At 39.2% G+C, this 16,130-nt stretch overlaps 1 protein-coding gene across 8 annotated transcripts in view; it reads left to right on the forward strand.

Moving 5' to 3' along the window:
- The first annotated feature begins 1,092 nt into the window (after positions 1-1,092).
- bcas3 (BCAS3 microtubule associated cell migration factor) overlaps positions 1,093-16,130 on the forward strand; it is a 327,795-nt gene continuing 312,757 nt past the window's right edge. For all 8 annotated transcript variants that reach the window (XM_034205807.1, XM_034205814.1, XM_034205822.1 and 5 more), the window contains exons 1-6: positions 1,093-1,191; positions 3,519-3,611; positions 3,957-4,011; positions 4,662-4,737; positions 7,808-7,914; positions 14,417-14,498. In XM_034205807.1, coding sequence (XP_034061698.1) covers positions 3,541-3,611; positions 3,957-4,011; positions 4,662-4,737; positions 7,808-7,914; positions 14,417-14,498 — 391 coding nt within the window. In that variant the 5' untranslated portion in view covers positions 1,093-1,191; positions 3,519-3,540. The remainder of the gene's footprint in view (positions 1,192-3,518; positions 3,612-3,956; positions 4,012-4,661; positions 4,738-7,807; positions 7,915-14,416; positions 14,499-16,130) is intronic.

Consider the following 16,130-nt stretch of genomic DNA (forward strand, 5'->3'; position numbering starts at 1 on the left):
ACCTGTCTCACATGGACGTTGTCCCCTCCTTGTTTGGTCTGTGGATGGTGGTTCTGGTGTCTCTCAGGTGACTGTTGTTTCAGGTTAGGGTGTTCTTATGTGTGAGCAACTCAAGCAGAGGTCTAGATGGTAAAACGTAGGCCCTTCAGGTAGAGGGAAAGGCTTTGTTAAAGTTAAAAAGACATTGGTAAAAAAGTGAAAGAATAAATATACTAATAAAGGACTGGCTTATCTAAAGCCAGTTGAGTAGCACTTGAAATGTTTGGCTCTATGAAACCTGATGTACTTATATGATTCTGTTTTCTTCAAGGTTGTGTCTTCCTGGTCGAATGTACTTATCGTAAGTCACTTTGGATAAAAGCGTCAGCTAAATGCAATGTAATGTAATAATAATTTTTATAAACTGAAAATCCCCGACGTTTCATAAAATGTGCTGTTTTTTCAGAAAGAAAGGTGTGATGGTACCGGGTTTTTTCTATGTTTTTTGTATACACTGGGGTAAAGGTTTTGGGGTTAGTTTTAGGGTTGGATACCGTATTGGAATGAATATAAGTTGGGAAACTCCTCATGAGGAAATTCATTACCATATCACCTTGCTATTAGTCAAGAATAATGGTTATAGTTACCCATTATTAAATTAAGTTATTATTTTTGGGAGCTATGAGATGGATTTTGCGAGAGCTTTTTCTGTCTTCTTTTACAAAAAAAGCACTACAGTTGCGTTTCTGTTTGCTGGTTTAGGAAAAAAGGAATTGCAAATGTAATCAAGTAAAAAATATACTTAAATTAAGAAAAAAGTTTAAAAAAAAATACAACTAGTAATATTATTAAAATAGTTATTATAATAAAGTAAAATGATCAAGAAATATAAAATAAGAATGATTTTGGAGACCGGCTTTTTCAGACAAAACATCCGTTTGTAGTAGTTGTAATTATTGTATTGCCTATTTGTAAGACATGTAAGAGACTTGTGATGTTTCATCTGTCAAATGATAAGACAATGTGACGAAGGCACTAGTCCCGCCCTAACTGTCTGCTGATTGGGTTGACAAAAACGTTTCTGCGATCGGATTGGCTTCCAATAACAACACAGTTCCGCAAATCCAGTCTGTTTTTGTTTTGACACCGTTATTGTAAAGAGCTCTTCACACAAGTCCATAAGAAAGGACACAGTCGTCATTCTACACTACGGTTCGTAACTATATCTACTTGAAAATACAGTCTTACATTACTCGACACATGCATGTTCTCTTGTAAGGCTCCGGTTGTGTCGTTTTATCACTACACGAGAGTTTCTTAAGCTAATGCTAATGCTAGCTAAGTTAGCTGCAGGGTCCTTATCAGACGACATAACTCTACCGTTAGACAATAGCCATAATGAGTCGACTTGACAGTTGGCAAGCTTTGCAGGTATTAGCCTTTTCTTTGCACGTGTGTGAGGCATACATTCAATGAAAACATGCTTACTATAATATAGGTTAAGATAGCTAAGTATGGCAGGGTATACAAGAGAAGCCATATGTCGTATATCTTAGCTCTTTATTTTAAAGTATGCTCACTCAAGTAAAGACACAGTATAGGATGAGACAACAACATAACATATGCTTCTTATTCTCGCGGCACTTGATGTTGAAATCCTCAATATGATAATGGTGGGACTAATTTTTCTGTAACATTAATGGTGTTAAAGCATCACTATCAACATCCCTCTCCTCTGTCATCATCCTGTTGGACCTGTCTGCTGCATTCGACACGGTGAATCATCAGATCCTCCTTCGCACTCTCCAAAAACTTGGAGTTTCAGGCTCTGCACTTTCCCTCCTCACCTCATACCTCAAAGACCGTACCTACAGGGTGACTTGGAGAGGGTCTGAGTCCGACCCTTGTCAATTAACTACAGGGGTCCCTCAGGGCTCTGTTCTTGGTCCCCTCCTCTTCTCCCTGTACACAAACTCGCTCGGATCAGTCATTAGCCCGCATGGTTTTTCATACCACTGCTACGCTGACGACACCCAATTAATTCTGTCCTTTCCCCGCTCAGAGACCCAGGTCGTCGCACGCATCTCTGCTTGTCTAGCTGACATCTCTCAGTGGATGTCTGCTCATCACCTCAAACTCAACCTTGACAAGACTGAACTGCTCTTCCTTCCGGGAAAAGATTGTCCCACTCTTGACCTAACAATCAACATCGGCACCTCAGTTGTTTCCCCGACTCAGACTGCAAGGAATCTGGGTGTGACCCTAGATAACAACCTGTCCTTCACTGCAAACATCGCTGCTACAACCCGCTGCTGCAGATACACGCTTTACAACATCAGGAAGATACGTCCCCAGCTGACACAGAAAGCGACTCAGGTTCTGGTCCAGGCTCTCGTCATCTCACGCCTAGACTACTGCAACTCCCTCCTGGCTGGTCTACCTGCATGTGCCATCCGACCTCTGCAGCTCATCCAGAATGCAGCGGCTCGTCTGGTCTTCAACCTTCCTAAATGTTCCCACACCACTCCGCTCCTCCGCTCCCTTCACTGGCTTCCGGTAACTGCTAGAATCCACTTCAAGACACTGGTACCTGCTTACCATGCTGCGAATGGATCTGGCCCTTCCTACATCCAGGACATGGTTAAACCGTACACCCCAGCGCGTGCACTACGCTCTGCATCAGCCAAACGACTCGCTGCGCCCTCGCTGCGAGGGGGACCCAAGTTCCCAACGGCGAAAACACGTGGGTTTGCTGTCCTGGCTCCAAGATGGTGGAATGAGCTCCCCATTGACATCAGGACAGCAGATAGCTTGCACATCTTCCGGCGCAAACTGAAAACTCATCTCTTTCGACTCCACTTCGAGCGTTAGAACGATTAACGAAGCACTTTTATACTAATAAAGGACTGGATTACCTAAAGCCAGTTGAGTAGCACTTGAAATGTTTGGCTCTATGAAACCTGATGTACTTATATGATTCTGTTTTCTTCAAGGTTGTGTCTTCCTGGTCGAATGTACTTATTGTAAGTCGCTTTGGACAAAAGCGTCAGCTAAATGTAATGTAATAATATGTATTTTTCTTAAAGTCAGTGCAGTGCAGTGCGCTTCTGAAACTATTAATGGATTAGATGGTCAACAGTACATTGCTTGACAAGTTTAATTCATTAAATGTTAAAGTAATTTATCAGCAAACATGTGAACATCCTCTGGTTCCAGCTGTTGAATCGCTTGCTTTTCTTAGATCACTAACATGGAACATCTTTTGACTAAAGCAAAGACTTTGAAGATACTTCATTGAAATGTATGACATTTTGCTGGGGATTCTTTTTGTCTAAACAAATATTTAAAAAAATTCAAATGTAAGAATCTGAGATGTAGAGTCAGGCAAAAATGACTTCTACCTGTCTTTCACATGTTCTTCTATTTGCATGATACAGGGAAACATTCGGTGCTCTACAAGTTAGTTCCAGGGCAAATAAATGATTTGTTTTATTTCTATGCTGCTGTCATAATAATATGTGATTTTTGTACCTTTTCAGGTTAAAACATACGGGTGACGAAATGGCATCGGACTCCCCATGCCGACCTAGTCGCTGTGCTGGAGGGGTTCTGGTGCGGGCACAAGCTGCTACGTAAGGACAGACATCAGCAATATTTATTTTATTAGAAATCCGTAATGTGATTCTGTCTTTCCATCCGTCTGTCTGTTTCCCCTTAAAAAAAATCATGTTCCTGGGCTCCAAGCACAAGTCAAACTCTGCTTGAAGAAGTTTGATGTTGCATATTTTCACGTCATCTTTAAGATATGTTTTTAAATTGCACCACTTTAAATGTTTCCCCAAATGATATTTACTTTTTTCAATATAATTTAAATCCACTACATTAAGTATCTACATGCAGATAAATACATCTATACAGCTTTAGAAAATTGACATTTTGCTGGGCTGTCAATCTAAACGGGCTGTTTTCTGTTACAGGGAGCAGTCTTACATGGAAAGTGTGGTGACCTTCCTGCAGGATGTGGTACCCCAGGTAACTTTTTGTCGGCTGTTTTCAAGTTTTTTTTTAATCCCAATTCCCCAGCACTGTCTGATTTCAATTGGTACAGCTCGTCTTGAGTATGTTGATATGGTTGTACTAGAAACATGACAAAATGAAGTATTCTCAACAAAGTCAGTATGCATACTGAGAAACACTTCTAGTCTGCTGTTTGTGAACACTTTTGTCCCAAAGTTCGAGCAATGGTGCTAGAAAACTCACTCTTAAAATGTATTATTACAAACATGATAGACAATAAAAAAACGCACGTCTAGAGTAAAGAGTGTAAACATATAAATTCATTTGAAAGTATAGTTCAGTAAAGTTTAAGTTAAGATCATCACAACAATATTTTTTTATGAAAGACAGGTTATGGGAATTGAGTTTGTTACCTTACCTGAATGAGTGTGATTTAAAACAGCAATATAAGAACCGATGCATACCTGAGCTTGCAGGAAAAATACATAAATATATTTACCCTTTGGTTGTCTCAAGATTCTACCTGTGGTGTTGTATTCATTTTGTTAATTTATACAATTTATACTTTTTTCTGGTAAACTAAATTGAGTAATATCATTTGGATTATTAATGTTTGGAATATTTGTCACACTGACCTGTTATCTTATCTGTCTTCCAAACTACAGGCATACACTGGAGCTCCGCCCACTGATGAAAAAGAGAAAATCATTTGGGTTCGATTTGAGAAAGCTGACATCAACGGTAAGTTTGTAACTCTCTGACAACATCAAGTTAGTTTAGTTTAGTATTTTAAAAAAAAGAGAGTTCTAACAGCATGGTGTTCTTTATTTAAAGTTACTGCAGGGAATCTTAAACTGGTTAGGAAACAGTTGCAATGTCATTTCTTTATTTTGTTCTACTGTAGTATTTGCTTTTGCAAACATAACATGATCCAAAACACCCCAAAGCCTTTTTGTTTTGAAAGAGTTTGGTGCTGACAGCAACTCAAAGCGACCCGTCCATGTTTCCTGGGAACTAAAAGGGATGCACTAAAATCTATAAACCATATTATTTTCATGTCGACGCCACTTGCTCATCAGAAGAGAAACACGTTCACAGGCCCTCACACACACATCAGGAGCAATTTGGGGTTCACTATCTTGCCCAAGACATTGAGGTAGCATCTGGGGAGATGACTCCTTATCATGTCTGTCTACACACCAAATCAAACATCAAAGCGTTACATTTTATGGGTAAACAAGGCATTAACTGTCATACCCTCTGCTGCTCTTAATCATCAAAACTCATCATATAGAAAAGGAAAAGAAAGGACGTGGGAAAGGACAGGGCTGTAAAGGTCAGTGTTGGGTGTCACGCGTTACAAAAGTAACGGAGTTACAGTAATGTATAACTTTTTGCTGTAACAAAGTAATGTAAAGCACTACTAATGACATTTGGGTAATATATTATTAATATATTACCCGTTACAATTCTCATTAACGCAGTTACAACTCATTTTAACCCGAAATGAAATGGTGTTTTGTTTTTTAAGAATTGACCAACATCGCGAGACATTCCTGACACCAGAGAAATTGTGCGGGTAGATTAGTAAGCCTGGTGTTTACCCTTCAGGCTCATCAAGATCCCTCCACTTCGCCTCGGGTTCCCTGATCCGCCTGTCGGGGTTCTTTTCCCCATAATGACGCCTCGCTGCACATTATCCCGCTTATTACACGGCCATATACTAAACAATCTACAGAGCCCATTCCGTGTCCTGTTAGTGTTTACTTCCTCTCTGCCTTCTTCTGGTGATTTATCTGACATCCAGCGCTCCGTCTTTTAACCTCTTTTCCTTTCTCTTTCTTGATCCTCCTTAGCAACCTTCATTATAGTCCTTGACAGCGGTCTGTACTGCTGTATTAACAACGTGTCACATGTTAAGAATTTACAATCAGAATCGAGTATTCAACTAAGCCTTGTAATACAAGTTGTTAGTAGCCTTAAGGGCATACACAGTTGTTATGCTATACCACATCGCCCTTCACTGGATGTAGAATGAGCTGCACTAAACTACATTTTAGCATTTCAAATACCTAGCCATTCTTTTGCGGTTATTTTGGTGAAAGTAACTCAAAAGTAATATACAAGTAGCTTAACTCATTACATTTCAGGGACAGTAATATTGTAATGTAACTTATAACTTAAAGGTCCCATGTCATGGCCATTTCTACTGATCATAATTCCATTGTTGAGGTCTACTAGAATAGATTTACATTGTTCAATGTTCCAAACTCACATTGGTTTCTCAAACAGCATCTCTGTATAGTATGTGTATTCACTCTCTGTCCTGAACGGCTTGTTGGAGCTCCTGCCCCCCCCACACACACACACACACACACACACACACACACACACACACAGACTCACAGCCTCGCCGCGTCTCGCCGTCTCAGGGAGGAGAAATCGACGGAGCTGCAGCTGAGAAAAGATTATGTTCGGCTCCGCGGACGTAACATAACGGCTCCACAGATTGGTCCATTTGGGTATGGGCACGTCACTGTACCCAGGAAGAAAACAATGGAAAAAGAGAAATGTCCAACGAGGCGTTCTGGGGCAGCATAGACAGGTATTTTCTGTCTTAGAGTTTTACTCGCTACAGGGTGTACTTTGAGGGTTTGTGACTCTGCAGACCGTTTACATGCAGAAAAACCTTCATAAAACACAAGGGGACGGGTGATAACTGGAAAAGCATGACATGGGACCTTTTAAAAAAGACAGTAATATGTACTGTATTACATTTTTGGAAGTAACTTGCCCAACACTGGTAACGGTTAATAGGCTTACAGATGATTGGAGCTGGACAGTTGGAGGGCTGCAGACTGGGGTGCAAAGCGTTGTGGAGTAACAGAAGGGAAGTCAGTCAGGCCTCTAGATTTCAAATGTACTTATACACTACATGTGATTGTGCAATAATAGCTGTGATGATCCAACCACGTTCTGCCTGTCTTTCATGGGTAGCTTTTGAATGCATTCCATTTCTAAGTTCTTATGGTATACAGAAATGAGTATTTTACTGCCACAGATATACTGTATTAGGTGCTGCTCAACAAGGTTCAGACTCAGACTGTTACTTCTCTGCTTTCTTCTCTTATATGGTCCTGATTTAATGCTCTATGTGGTGTCTTCTAATAAGAAGGGTGAGGGTCAGGTACTACGTTTCTTTCAAACCTCTACTCTACTGCTCCAGTAGTGCTGTATGTCCTTTGAGAGGGACTTGGTCTGAAGAGTTATGCAGGCATCGTGGTGGAACTTGGTCATCAGACTCAAGTGAAACTCCATAGTCACTCAGGTTTCCGTAAAGATGAAGGCTGCTTCTTTCCCTTCGCGGTGATGATGGAGTTTTATCACAGTGTGGAAGCGAGCTGCTCCATGTGTGCCACCCGTCTTCAGGCGCCGGTGCTTGGAGCCCACCCATCTACGATCCCAGCCTTTTTTTTCCTTTCCCGACTGCACAACTATGATGTTTTCTGACAGCATCTTGCACAGTTGGGATCCAATTGTTGTAACCAAATCTGCCATCAGTCAAAAAATACACGCCTGTCAGAGAACTCAAAATGGCACCTGGGTTAATTGCTTTTACAGTAGGTTGCTCAAGGAACACATTTTGCCATGATAACACACAATAAGACTTACAGTGTGCAAACAATACGAACGTCACTCGCACACTGAAGATAATTAAAACATAACTTTTTTAAATATTAAACCATTTGTTTGTTTATTATAGTACTGGATGATTCAAGCATCTGCTAATTACACCTTTCTTTCTGCACAGACACCGCCCGCAATCCAGAGTTCATGGAGATGCACAGTGGAACTACTGACCCTCCTCTTTGCCTCATGATTGGCTACACTGACGGGATGCAGCTCTGGAGCGTATCTGTAAGTCACTCACCTCATTTGCCTGTAATGCTTCAACCTTTTACATTTTCAAACAGGAGTCTTTGTGCCATAACGTTTCATTTCAAGCAGAAATTCAGATGGATATGTGTAACAGTCAGTCATTTGGCTTTCTATATAGCGATATTTTGCCATAGCTATATTGTACCCTACTAAAAAGGTGATAACGATTTTAAAAGTGAATGCAAAGTCACTATGACAAAAACAGTAGATATAGTTCCAGAAATAGTTTTCATTGTGCCATCAATAAAATATGTGAAAAACAGGCCTGTTTAGGACTGGTGAAGCTTAACTCTACTCCTCTTCAATGTTAGCAAACTGAAAAACTAACCAATGAAGATGCTCAACAACTTTTTTTACTTTATGTCTCAAGAGACAGTCTTTAAAATTGATTGGGTAATGGAACATTGTGTATACATAATGTCCATACTGAGGTCAGTCAAACCCAAGTCAAATGATATCCACTGTCCGGACACGTAGCTTAAGAAAAAAGCAAACAGGAAAATATGTACTTCTTTGTGTAGTGGAATGAATCAGTCAGAACAACCCTACTAACTGATCTACACATTTGGCTACTCTGATTTACTGGATGTCACCTGCCATTGATCAAGTTTATTATTATTTTTATCCCACATATATATATAGGATGTGTGCTACTGTATAAGTTAACCATGTCACTAGTTTTACACATGACAAATATTAACTTTCCATGCTGTAGTCAAAGCATTTTCTTAAGATGCTCTCAAATGAAACACAAACCCAAAGGCTAAAGCTAAACAATGAAACATGCTGATAAGGGGTATCTAGAACAAATTAAATAGTTGTTTTTATCATTTCATATTAACCAGTTATCAATGCTTGGTTTGGCTCTTTTCCCTGTTTAAATTCAACACTGTGTTGTAGTACATACCTTGTCCACTAGGTAGCGACGTTGACCATGTAACAGACGGTATTTGGTTCCAACAGTAGCACTAGCTTCTACTCAGAGCTGCACAATGTGCCAAGAGCTAAAGGTTGTAGAGAAAACAAACGATGAGTAAAGATGCACATAATGAAGATTTGGCGTGTAGTGGGCAGCGATTGATAGGTCATACATCTATCACTGGCAGCCAGATGCAGCCAATCAAAACGTTTATTTTTAGTTCAGCTTAATGGGAATTAAAAATAAATAAGTGAGTCTGACGTTTTAGCAACTCTCTCTCTCTCTTTATATATATATATATATATATATATATATATATACTGTACATATATAGTGTAACCAAATCAACACATTAAATTAACGCAAATCAAGGCATAGAAAAGTATTTAATGTTTATGTTATTCATCAATGTACCAATGTTACTAAGTAGCTGCATGTTAAATAATACTATGTAGACAAAAAGAAAACATTTCTGTGACACAGTTAAATGAGTATATCAGGAAAATGGTCGTGAATCATTGTTGTAAAGATGAATAATAACTGCTCATTCAAGTGATGCTTGTTACGGAGAAGGACTCGGGTCAGAGATAATCAGGACAAATTGGGGGATGACCTCGCCATTGTGTATCTGAGCGCCCCATGGGTTGGAATATAGATAGTTCTCATCTTGTCCGAGGACAAATATAAACTACCTCTGAAGTGTATATCAAAAATGCTACCCAATAAACACAACAAGAAAGGTAGTCATAAGACCAGAGAAGGGTCGAGTGTGTCAATTTATCAACGGGGAATAATTGCTCTGGGAAATGTCCGTCCCCTGCCTTGAGCAACACAGCTGAATAGTCTTTGTGAAACTCAAGAAGCGGTGCCAGGAGCACACCACGCTGCACTGTAGTACTTCCTAACATACTGTAAGTGTTCTGTTTGGTTACTATTTATTTTTGGGAGTTGCATTTTTATATATATTTGTTATTCAAGAAGGTTATCGTGACTCAGAAAATGAAGTTCTTTGAAGTCAGTCTTGGGAAATCATCAGAAGATTCTCTGCTCTGTGACTTAATAAAGTTACGCACACACCGAGTTTGGCCTGGCATATAGAAATGCAAACTCTACATATATCCTTTCAACAACATAGTCCCTTATCAGTGTAACCTTAACCGCGTGATCATCCAGTCTGTGTGTAAAAGGACACACTGTTACTTTACCTTTGAACATACACTTTGACGTGAGCTCCTGTGTTACTCACTCTCACTGTGTTGTTAGGGTGGTGCATGAATGAGTGGCATTTTAGATCTTCTCATTTCCCAAGTCAAGAAGTCAATGGTTTTTGTAACAGGTTTTTTCTTAGAAGCCTGAAATAAATTAGCACCAGCTTATGACATTTTTACATTTAGTTTCTGAGGAATTTCTGAAGCCTTTACGTGTCTTTGAAACTGCGGTTGATAACAAGTGGCTGAATGAAACTATTAAATGTCATCGAGCCGAACGCAAGTCCGCCTTTAGCTTAGCGGTGTTGACGTGTAGTTTGTTTCTGGAAATACGCTAGCTTTTTTCACTTTTGCATTTACGCTTTTATAAAAGTGGTGGTAATTTTTGGAGATGATCCCGCTGAACAAAAGCTTTGAGTGTCAGAAGTTGCCACAGATTTACATTTCTGCAATTTTCTCAGATCCAATGAAACAAACGTTTTGCTTGTTGTCGAGGAATCCCCTGCAAAGCTAACTTTCAGGTCGGCCTTCACAATGACGTCATCCTTGCACAGCTCTATATTGGTCGAGCAAAGGATTACAGCTGTTTTAGCCACACTACTCACACCCAGTGAACATATAAGCTCTTCTGCCTTTCACTTTAATTAGAATACCAATTCTGATTCACACAGTGCAGCAAAGCATGTTATCACACGCTGTCTTCCGTCATTGTTTTTCTTTCAGTTTTGAAAGTTTATGGGATGTTCCTAGGTTGTGTTTTTTTGCAGGGTTTTAAGTAAGCACTGAAGGTGCCTCGGTCTCTAGCTCTTGAGTGGTTGTGAAGTGTTTGTGACATCTGCTAAACCAACACCCTCTGTAATGGCCTGGCAGGCTATGAACATACACGTGTACACACACTTTCACACACTTGTGAGAGAGCGACTTCAGACTAGTTGTATGGATGTTGACAGAGCTGTTAAGGCGATGAAGATTACTGCCGCCTAACACTAAAGAGGTGTCATCCAGATACTGATAAAAGGCAGACTGTGGTGGACTAGTTGTCTGTCTGCATACGTGTTGAGATAATATACCTGCTTGGAAGAAAAAGTGTCCGCAGTTTTTGTAATACAGCTTTTGCTAGCAATGCATTCATGCGATCACCTGTTACCTCCGAACTAAGTTCTTCACTCTTTTCTTCAGGAACACAACTATTTAAAAAGATTCACAGAACCTCATAACAAAATGGGTAATTTCAGGGAACTATACGCCAACAGATTGCTATCTTTATTTTCTTGAAGGATTGTAAAAATGCTGGGATTCTGATGTTATAATGGGAAGTAACTCACGGCTAAGACTTTCTCACAGTGATGAAATCAGCATTTAAATATTTTCCTAAATTATACCTTCCATTTGTTTGTTACTCATACTTGCCTTACATATTTTCTTTAGTTACACACAGCTTGGCTTTTTCAGAATGTTGTGGTGAGAACAGTTTGACAGAAAAGAAGGAATAATTGACGTTGGTTATGAAATTCTGAAAAGTATTTCAAATCTGCATCTTGCCCTCATCGGCGGGACAGTATTTTTAAATTTTGCAACAGTTACAGTGTTACATTAAAACCCAATTTAAATGTAATGATAAATAATACTGATTGGACCTGTAACCCACTTTCCTTTTAATTCAATTTATTTCCAGATCTTAGTTAAGTTCTGTGAACAGTTAATTATAACAATTGACCAATCCAACATACCTAATTCCAAATCACATGGAGGACACAACATTGCCTGACATGTAATTGAGCTGACCTTTTAATCCGAAGCGACGTCCATATACTTTTAGAACCATGCTTACAGTAGCAATTTGTTGGTGCCCAAGAAAACGTTAACATTTTGACTGCAGGGGATTGGATTGAACCATCAAGCCTCTGATTGGTAGACGCTTATTCACCCCTATATGTAACTATTGCCTCAAATATGCAAACATGGCCACATTAGCTATATTTAGACAACTAGCAAATCATTTGACAATATATAAAGAGACAAGTTGCAACATCCTCACGTCGCTTCATCTGTACCTTTTATCAGGTCAGCTGACAGTGTGTGCGATCCTGAGATGCGCCACATACAAAGTAACATCTAGTTATTTTTTGAAGCAACATTATAAGTTGTGTTGCATCGTTCTAGCTTCATGTACTCTTAACGTTTTATTAAAGCCCATAAACGAGCACCTGTTACCGTCCGATCCCCGAAGCACCTGCTGCCTCCAGACCTCCAATATGTTCAGCACTGTGTCAGTGAGCACACTCACTTGTGAATATGCCCTAGATATCTGTTCACAGCTTATGGTATTACATTAGAGAGATTAAAACAGAAGAGCAGACACTGTTTCCACAAAAACATCCAAGCCACAAATGAAATGAATATAATGAATAACCGTGGGCAGGGAAAACAACTTTGAAAAAGCAATTTGGCATATTGCATACACCGTGCCACTAATGTAATGGTGGGAATGTTGTTGATGGCAGTGGATGTCACACAGAGCCATGTAAGGCGAGGATGAGCAGTGGGGTAATACACAATAACCCGGCGCATTAACCTCTGGCCCTCCCCTCTTCCTTTTTTTAATCCAGCAAATGCCATTATTCTCCCTCCCAGATCCATTTGCCTTTACAGCAATCCTCCCCTTCTGCCAACCACCTTTTATTCCTGCTATCAGTGCTGGTAAAACCTGCCCGTGTCTCCAGTGTTAATCTACCACTACTGGGTTTCAAGCACTTTGAATAAAAACACAGCTGCAAATCCGCCACTTTGGAAAGGCTACTAATTGCACAAAAGAGCGATCATCCCCTCGGATGGGCTAAAGTAACAACTAGATTAAAGCACAAGTAAAGTGATAATGCATGTTTCGCTGTAATTTAACGCATAAAAGAATAACAGTAAGTGGGACATTCTGCGCTCAAACAATGTGCCAGTACACACGCTAGACACTGACCTCATCTGCGCCATCGCGTATGAACACATGAAGCTTAAACCAGATTTGGCAGACACAAGCAGACATCCATTTAAATGCACATCCATTTAAATGATTTAAACAGAAATGTTTTAAAATCCTCTTTAATATGACAACCTTTAGTGTTTATCCTTAAATGTCTATAATAAGCTTGTGCACATGTGCTGGAATGCACTTGTTACACTTGATCGGTATAGTGGGTTGATGAAGAGAAGTTATAGAAGGAAAAAAATACTCAAAGCACTTGCGTTGATCATTAACTGTAAAACCATTAACACTTGAACAAACAGCTTTTGTGTTTTATTTCTTTGCTTGTGTCATTGAGTAATTTTGGAGTAGTGCAGTGATGATGTATTTTTATAGGCAGACCCAGAATTTAACTATTAGATTTCAGTATATTGCAATAAAGTAAACTTTTTCGCCAAAACAAGTTAATGTTACTGGTCACGTTTAGCAGGATAATCTCGACACATTAACACTACTTTGTGATTTTTGAAGCCTAATGCAATCGTCAGAAATGAAAAGCTAACGTAATACTATAAACAAACTACATCATGTTGGCATGGCTGTACATCACCGCCGCTATGCTAAAGGTAGACTTGTGTCGGCTAATAATGTTAATTGGTTTCATTTTTTCACTTGTTAGCAACCATCGTTTTTATGACACATAGAAGTTTGGACATTCACAAGTGGGATATTTTTGCTGACACATTTGATGTCGTTTAACACAACGGGAACATCTCGTAAGCTTGTGTTGACTAACAGACCATCTTTCATGCTTCTAACAACAAACGCGTTCAAAAAAAACATTGACTCCAAGACAAGGGAACGGGAAGTGACAAAATGTCATTTCTGATTTTTAGGACTCATTACTGAACCAATATTGAGTAGCTGTTGATACAGTCGGATATTATGAATTTGACTTATGGGTACCAACCAAATGTTGTTGTTAGCAATAGTAGACGAAGAACAGTAATAGGTAGCTGCTATAGTTAGCATCCTATCTGACCAAAAGGAGTAAACACCATCGAGACGTCAACTGCCGGGCTCTGCTGCGCAGTTTGTCTTGCAACGTTATATATCATTTTACTTTACTGTCTGTTTTCAACACACAGTTACAGGGACATTCCAATTTCCGGCTGTCAGTGTTGTCTCTGGAAATGCACAAGTAGGGCTAAGAATGAAAAAGTACTCTTTTAGAATCATAAAACTATCCTGTATATATTTTTTTGTTTGTTATTTTTTTCATTAGTGAAAGACTTCTTTTGACTTGTACTGTTGAACTGTCAGTCTGTACTTTGATATGACAAATGTATAATTGATCTGTATATGTTTAAGATATCTTCTTTCTTTCATTTCTTTCAGTTGGCAGGCGAGGCCCAGGAGCTGTTCTCAGTACGCCACGGTCCTGTTCGAGCGGCGCGCATCTTGCCAGCTCCTCATATCAGTGAGTATCTTCAGTACTATACCCTTGCTGGAATATGAAACAACAAACTTTAAAGCACACACTGTTTATTTCAACTCTGATCCGCTTATCTAAATTGATTTGAGTTTGTACAATGCTCAACCTAATATTATTTAGCATGTGTACCACGAGGCTACACATGCTTACAACCTGGTACACATGGTGTTTTAGTTTGTTTTGGTATTTTAACTAATATAATTTAATATGTTTATCACAATAACACCCTTTTCAATTGATATACATAAGATTTGTTCAGATAGGAAGATCGACTGTAATGTAAAGACAGATAGAAACATAAAGAAACCACTAGCAGGTTTCTCTCCAACAAATAATCAGTCTCTGTGCAGCTCTAACCCTAACACTAAACCAAAGGGGAACATCACAGGATTTGGTTTGCATAACTTGCAGGTAAAGAATAAAATAACACAAAGTCTATCTTTTCAAATCTTCAAAAACAAAATACATTTTCAGAAGTACCTGTCTGTACTTTTCAATATGTTTTCTTTAGTCCTTGGAAGAGTATTTTCAAAATACATTTCCAATATCTGTCCCGTATTGGTTAACTTGAATTTCAAGGTCTATTATTAAATGCATTTTTGATGGCACAATCTAATGCAGTTTGGGTTTTTGGGCTTTTAACTGTTGCTATATCATTCAAATTAAACAGTGCTCCACCCTGCTACATCCTAAAGGCAATCAACGCTTAGTGTTGGTCTGTGGCAGCGAGCCTCTGCAGTCAGCTGCAGCTCTCCTGCTGCCAAAGCACACACACACACACACACACACACACACACACACACACACACACACACACACACACACACACACACACACACACACACACAACACACACACACACACACACACACACACACACACACACACACCACACACACACACACACCACACACACACCACACACACACACACACACACACACACACACACACACACACACACACACACACACACACACACACACACTACATTACATAGTACATGATTATTGATCTTGTTGTATTTCTTGAATATAAATAAATATTTGATTTACCAGGTGATGTAGAAAAAGTCATGCCAATAGAATGGGTACAAAACCTGGTCCGGAAAGTAGTATTGTTTAAATGTACACAAATATTGACATGTCTTGCCATCATGAGAAGCCATTGTTGCTTCCCATCAGAAGCAGTCATGTTTTGCAATCTTAACCAAATGTTCAGTAATATTTACCAAATGCAAGAAATGATGCACATCAAGTTGTGTGAAGTTATACATTCAAATCAATTTATATTTCACAACTGCTATATTCAATGTACTTTTTTCCTATAATTTTAAAATACTTAATTGATATTGCATAAATGTTCATATGCTGATAAACAATTGCACGTTTTACTCTTTTTCATTGTTGAACTCTTAAAGGCTAAGGGGCAAATAGTTTAGTGGATCCACTGATTAGATGCATTCCAGACATGAAGTTTACATTTGATCTCTGCAGGTGTCAATCAGTGCCTAGAATGCTGCCTAGAAAGCAGCTCTTTGGTTTGTGCCATTGTTTGTGAGAAAATCGCCTTTCTGTTCTACGTCCTGGTTCCGGTCTTTTGGCAGATTTCAACAACA

The sequence above is a fragment of the Gymnodraco acuticeps genome, unplaced genomic scaffold (assembly GCF_902827175.1).
Source record: "Gymnodraco acuticeps unplaced genomic scaffold, fGymAcu1.1, whole genome shotgun sequence".
Taxonomy (NCBI): Eukaryota; Metazoa; Chordata; class Actinopteri; order Perciformes; family Bathydraconidae; genus Gymnodraco; species Gymnodraco acuticeps.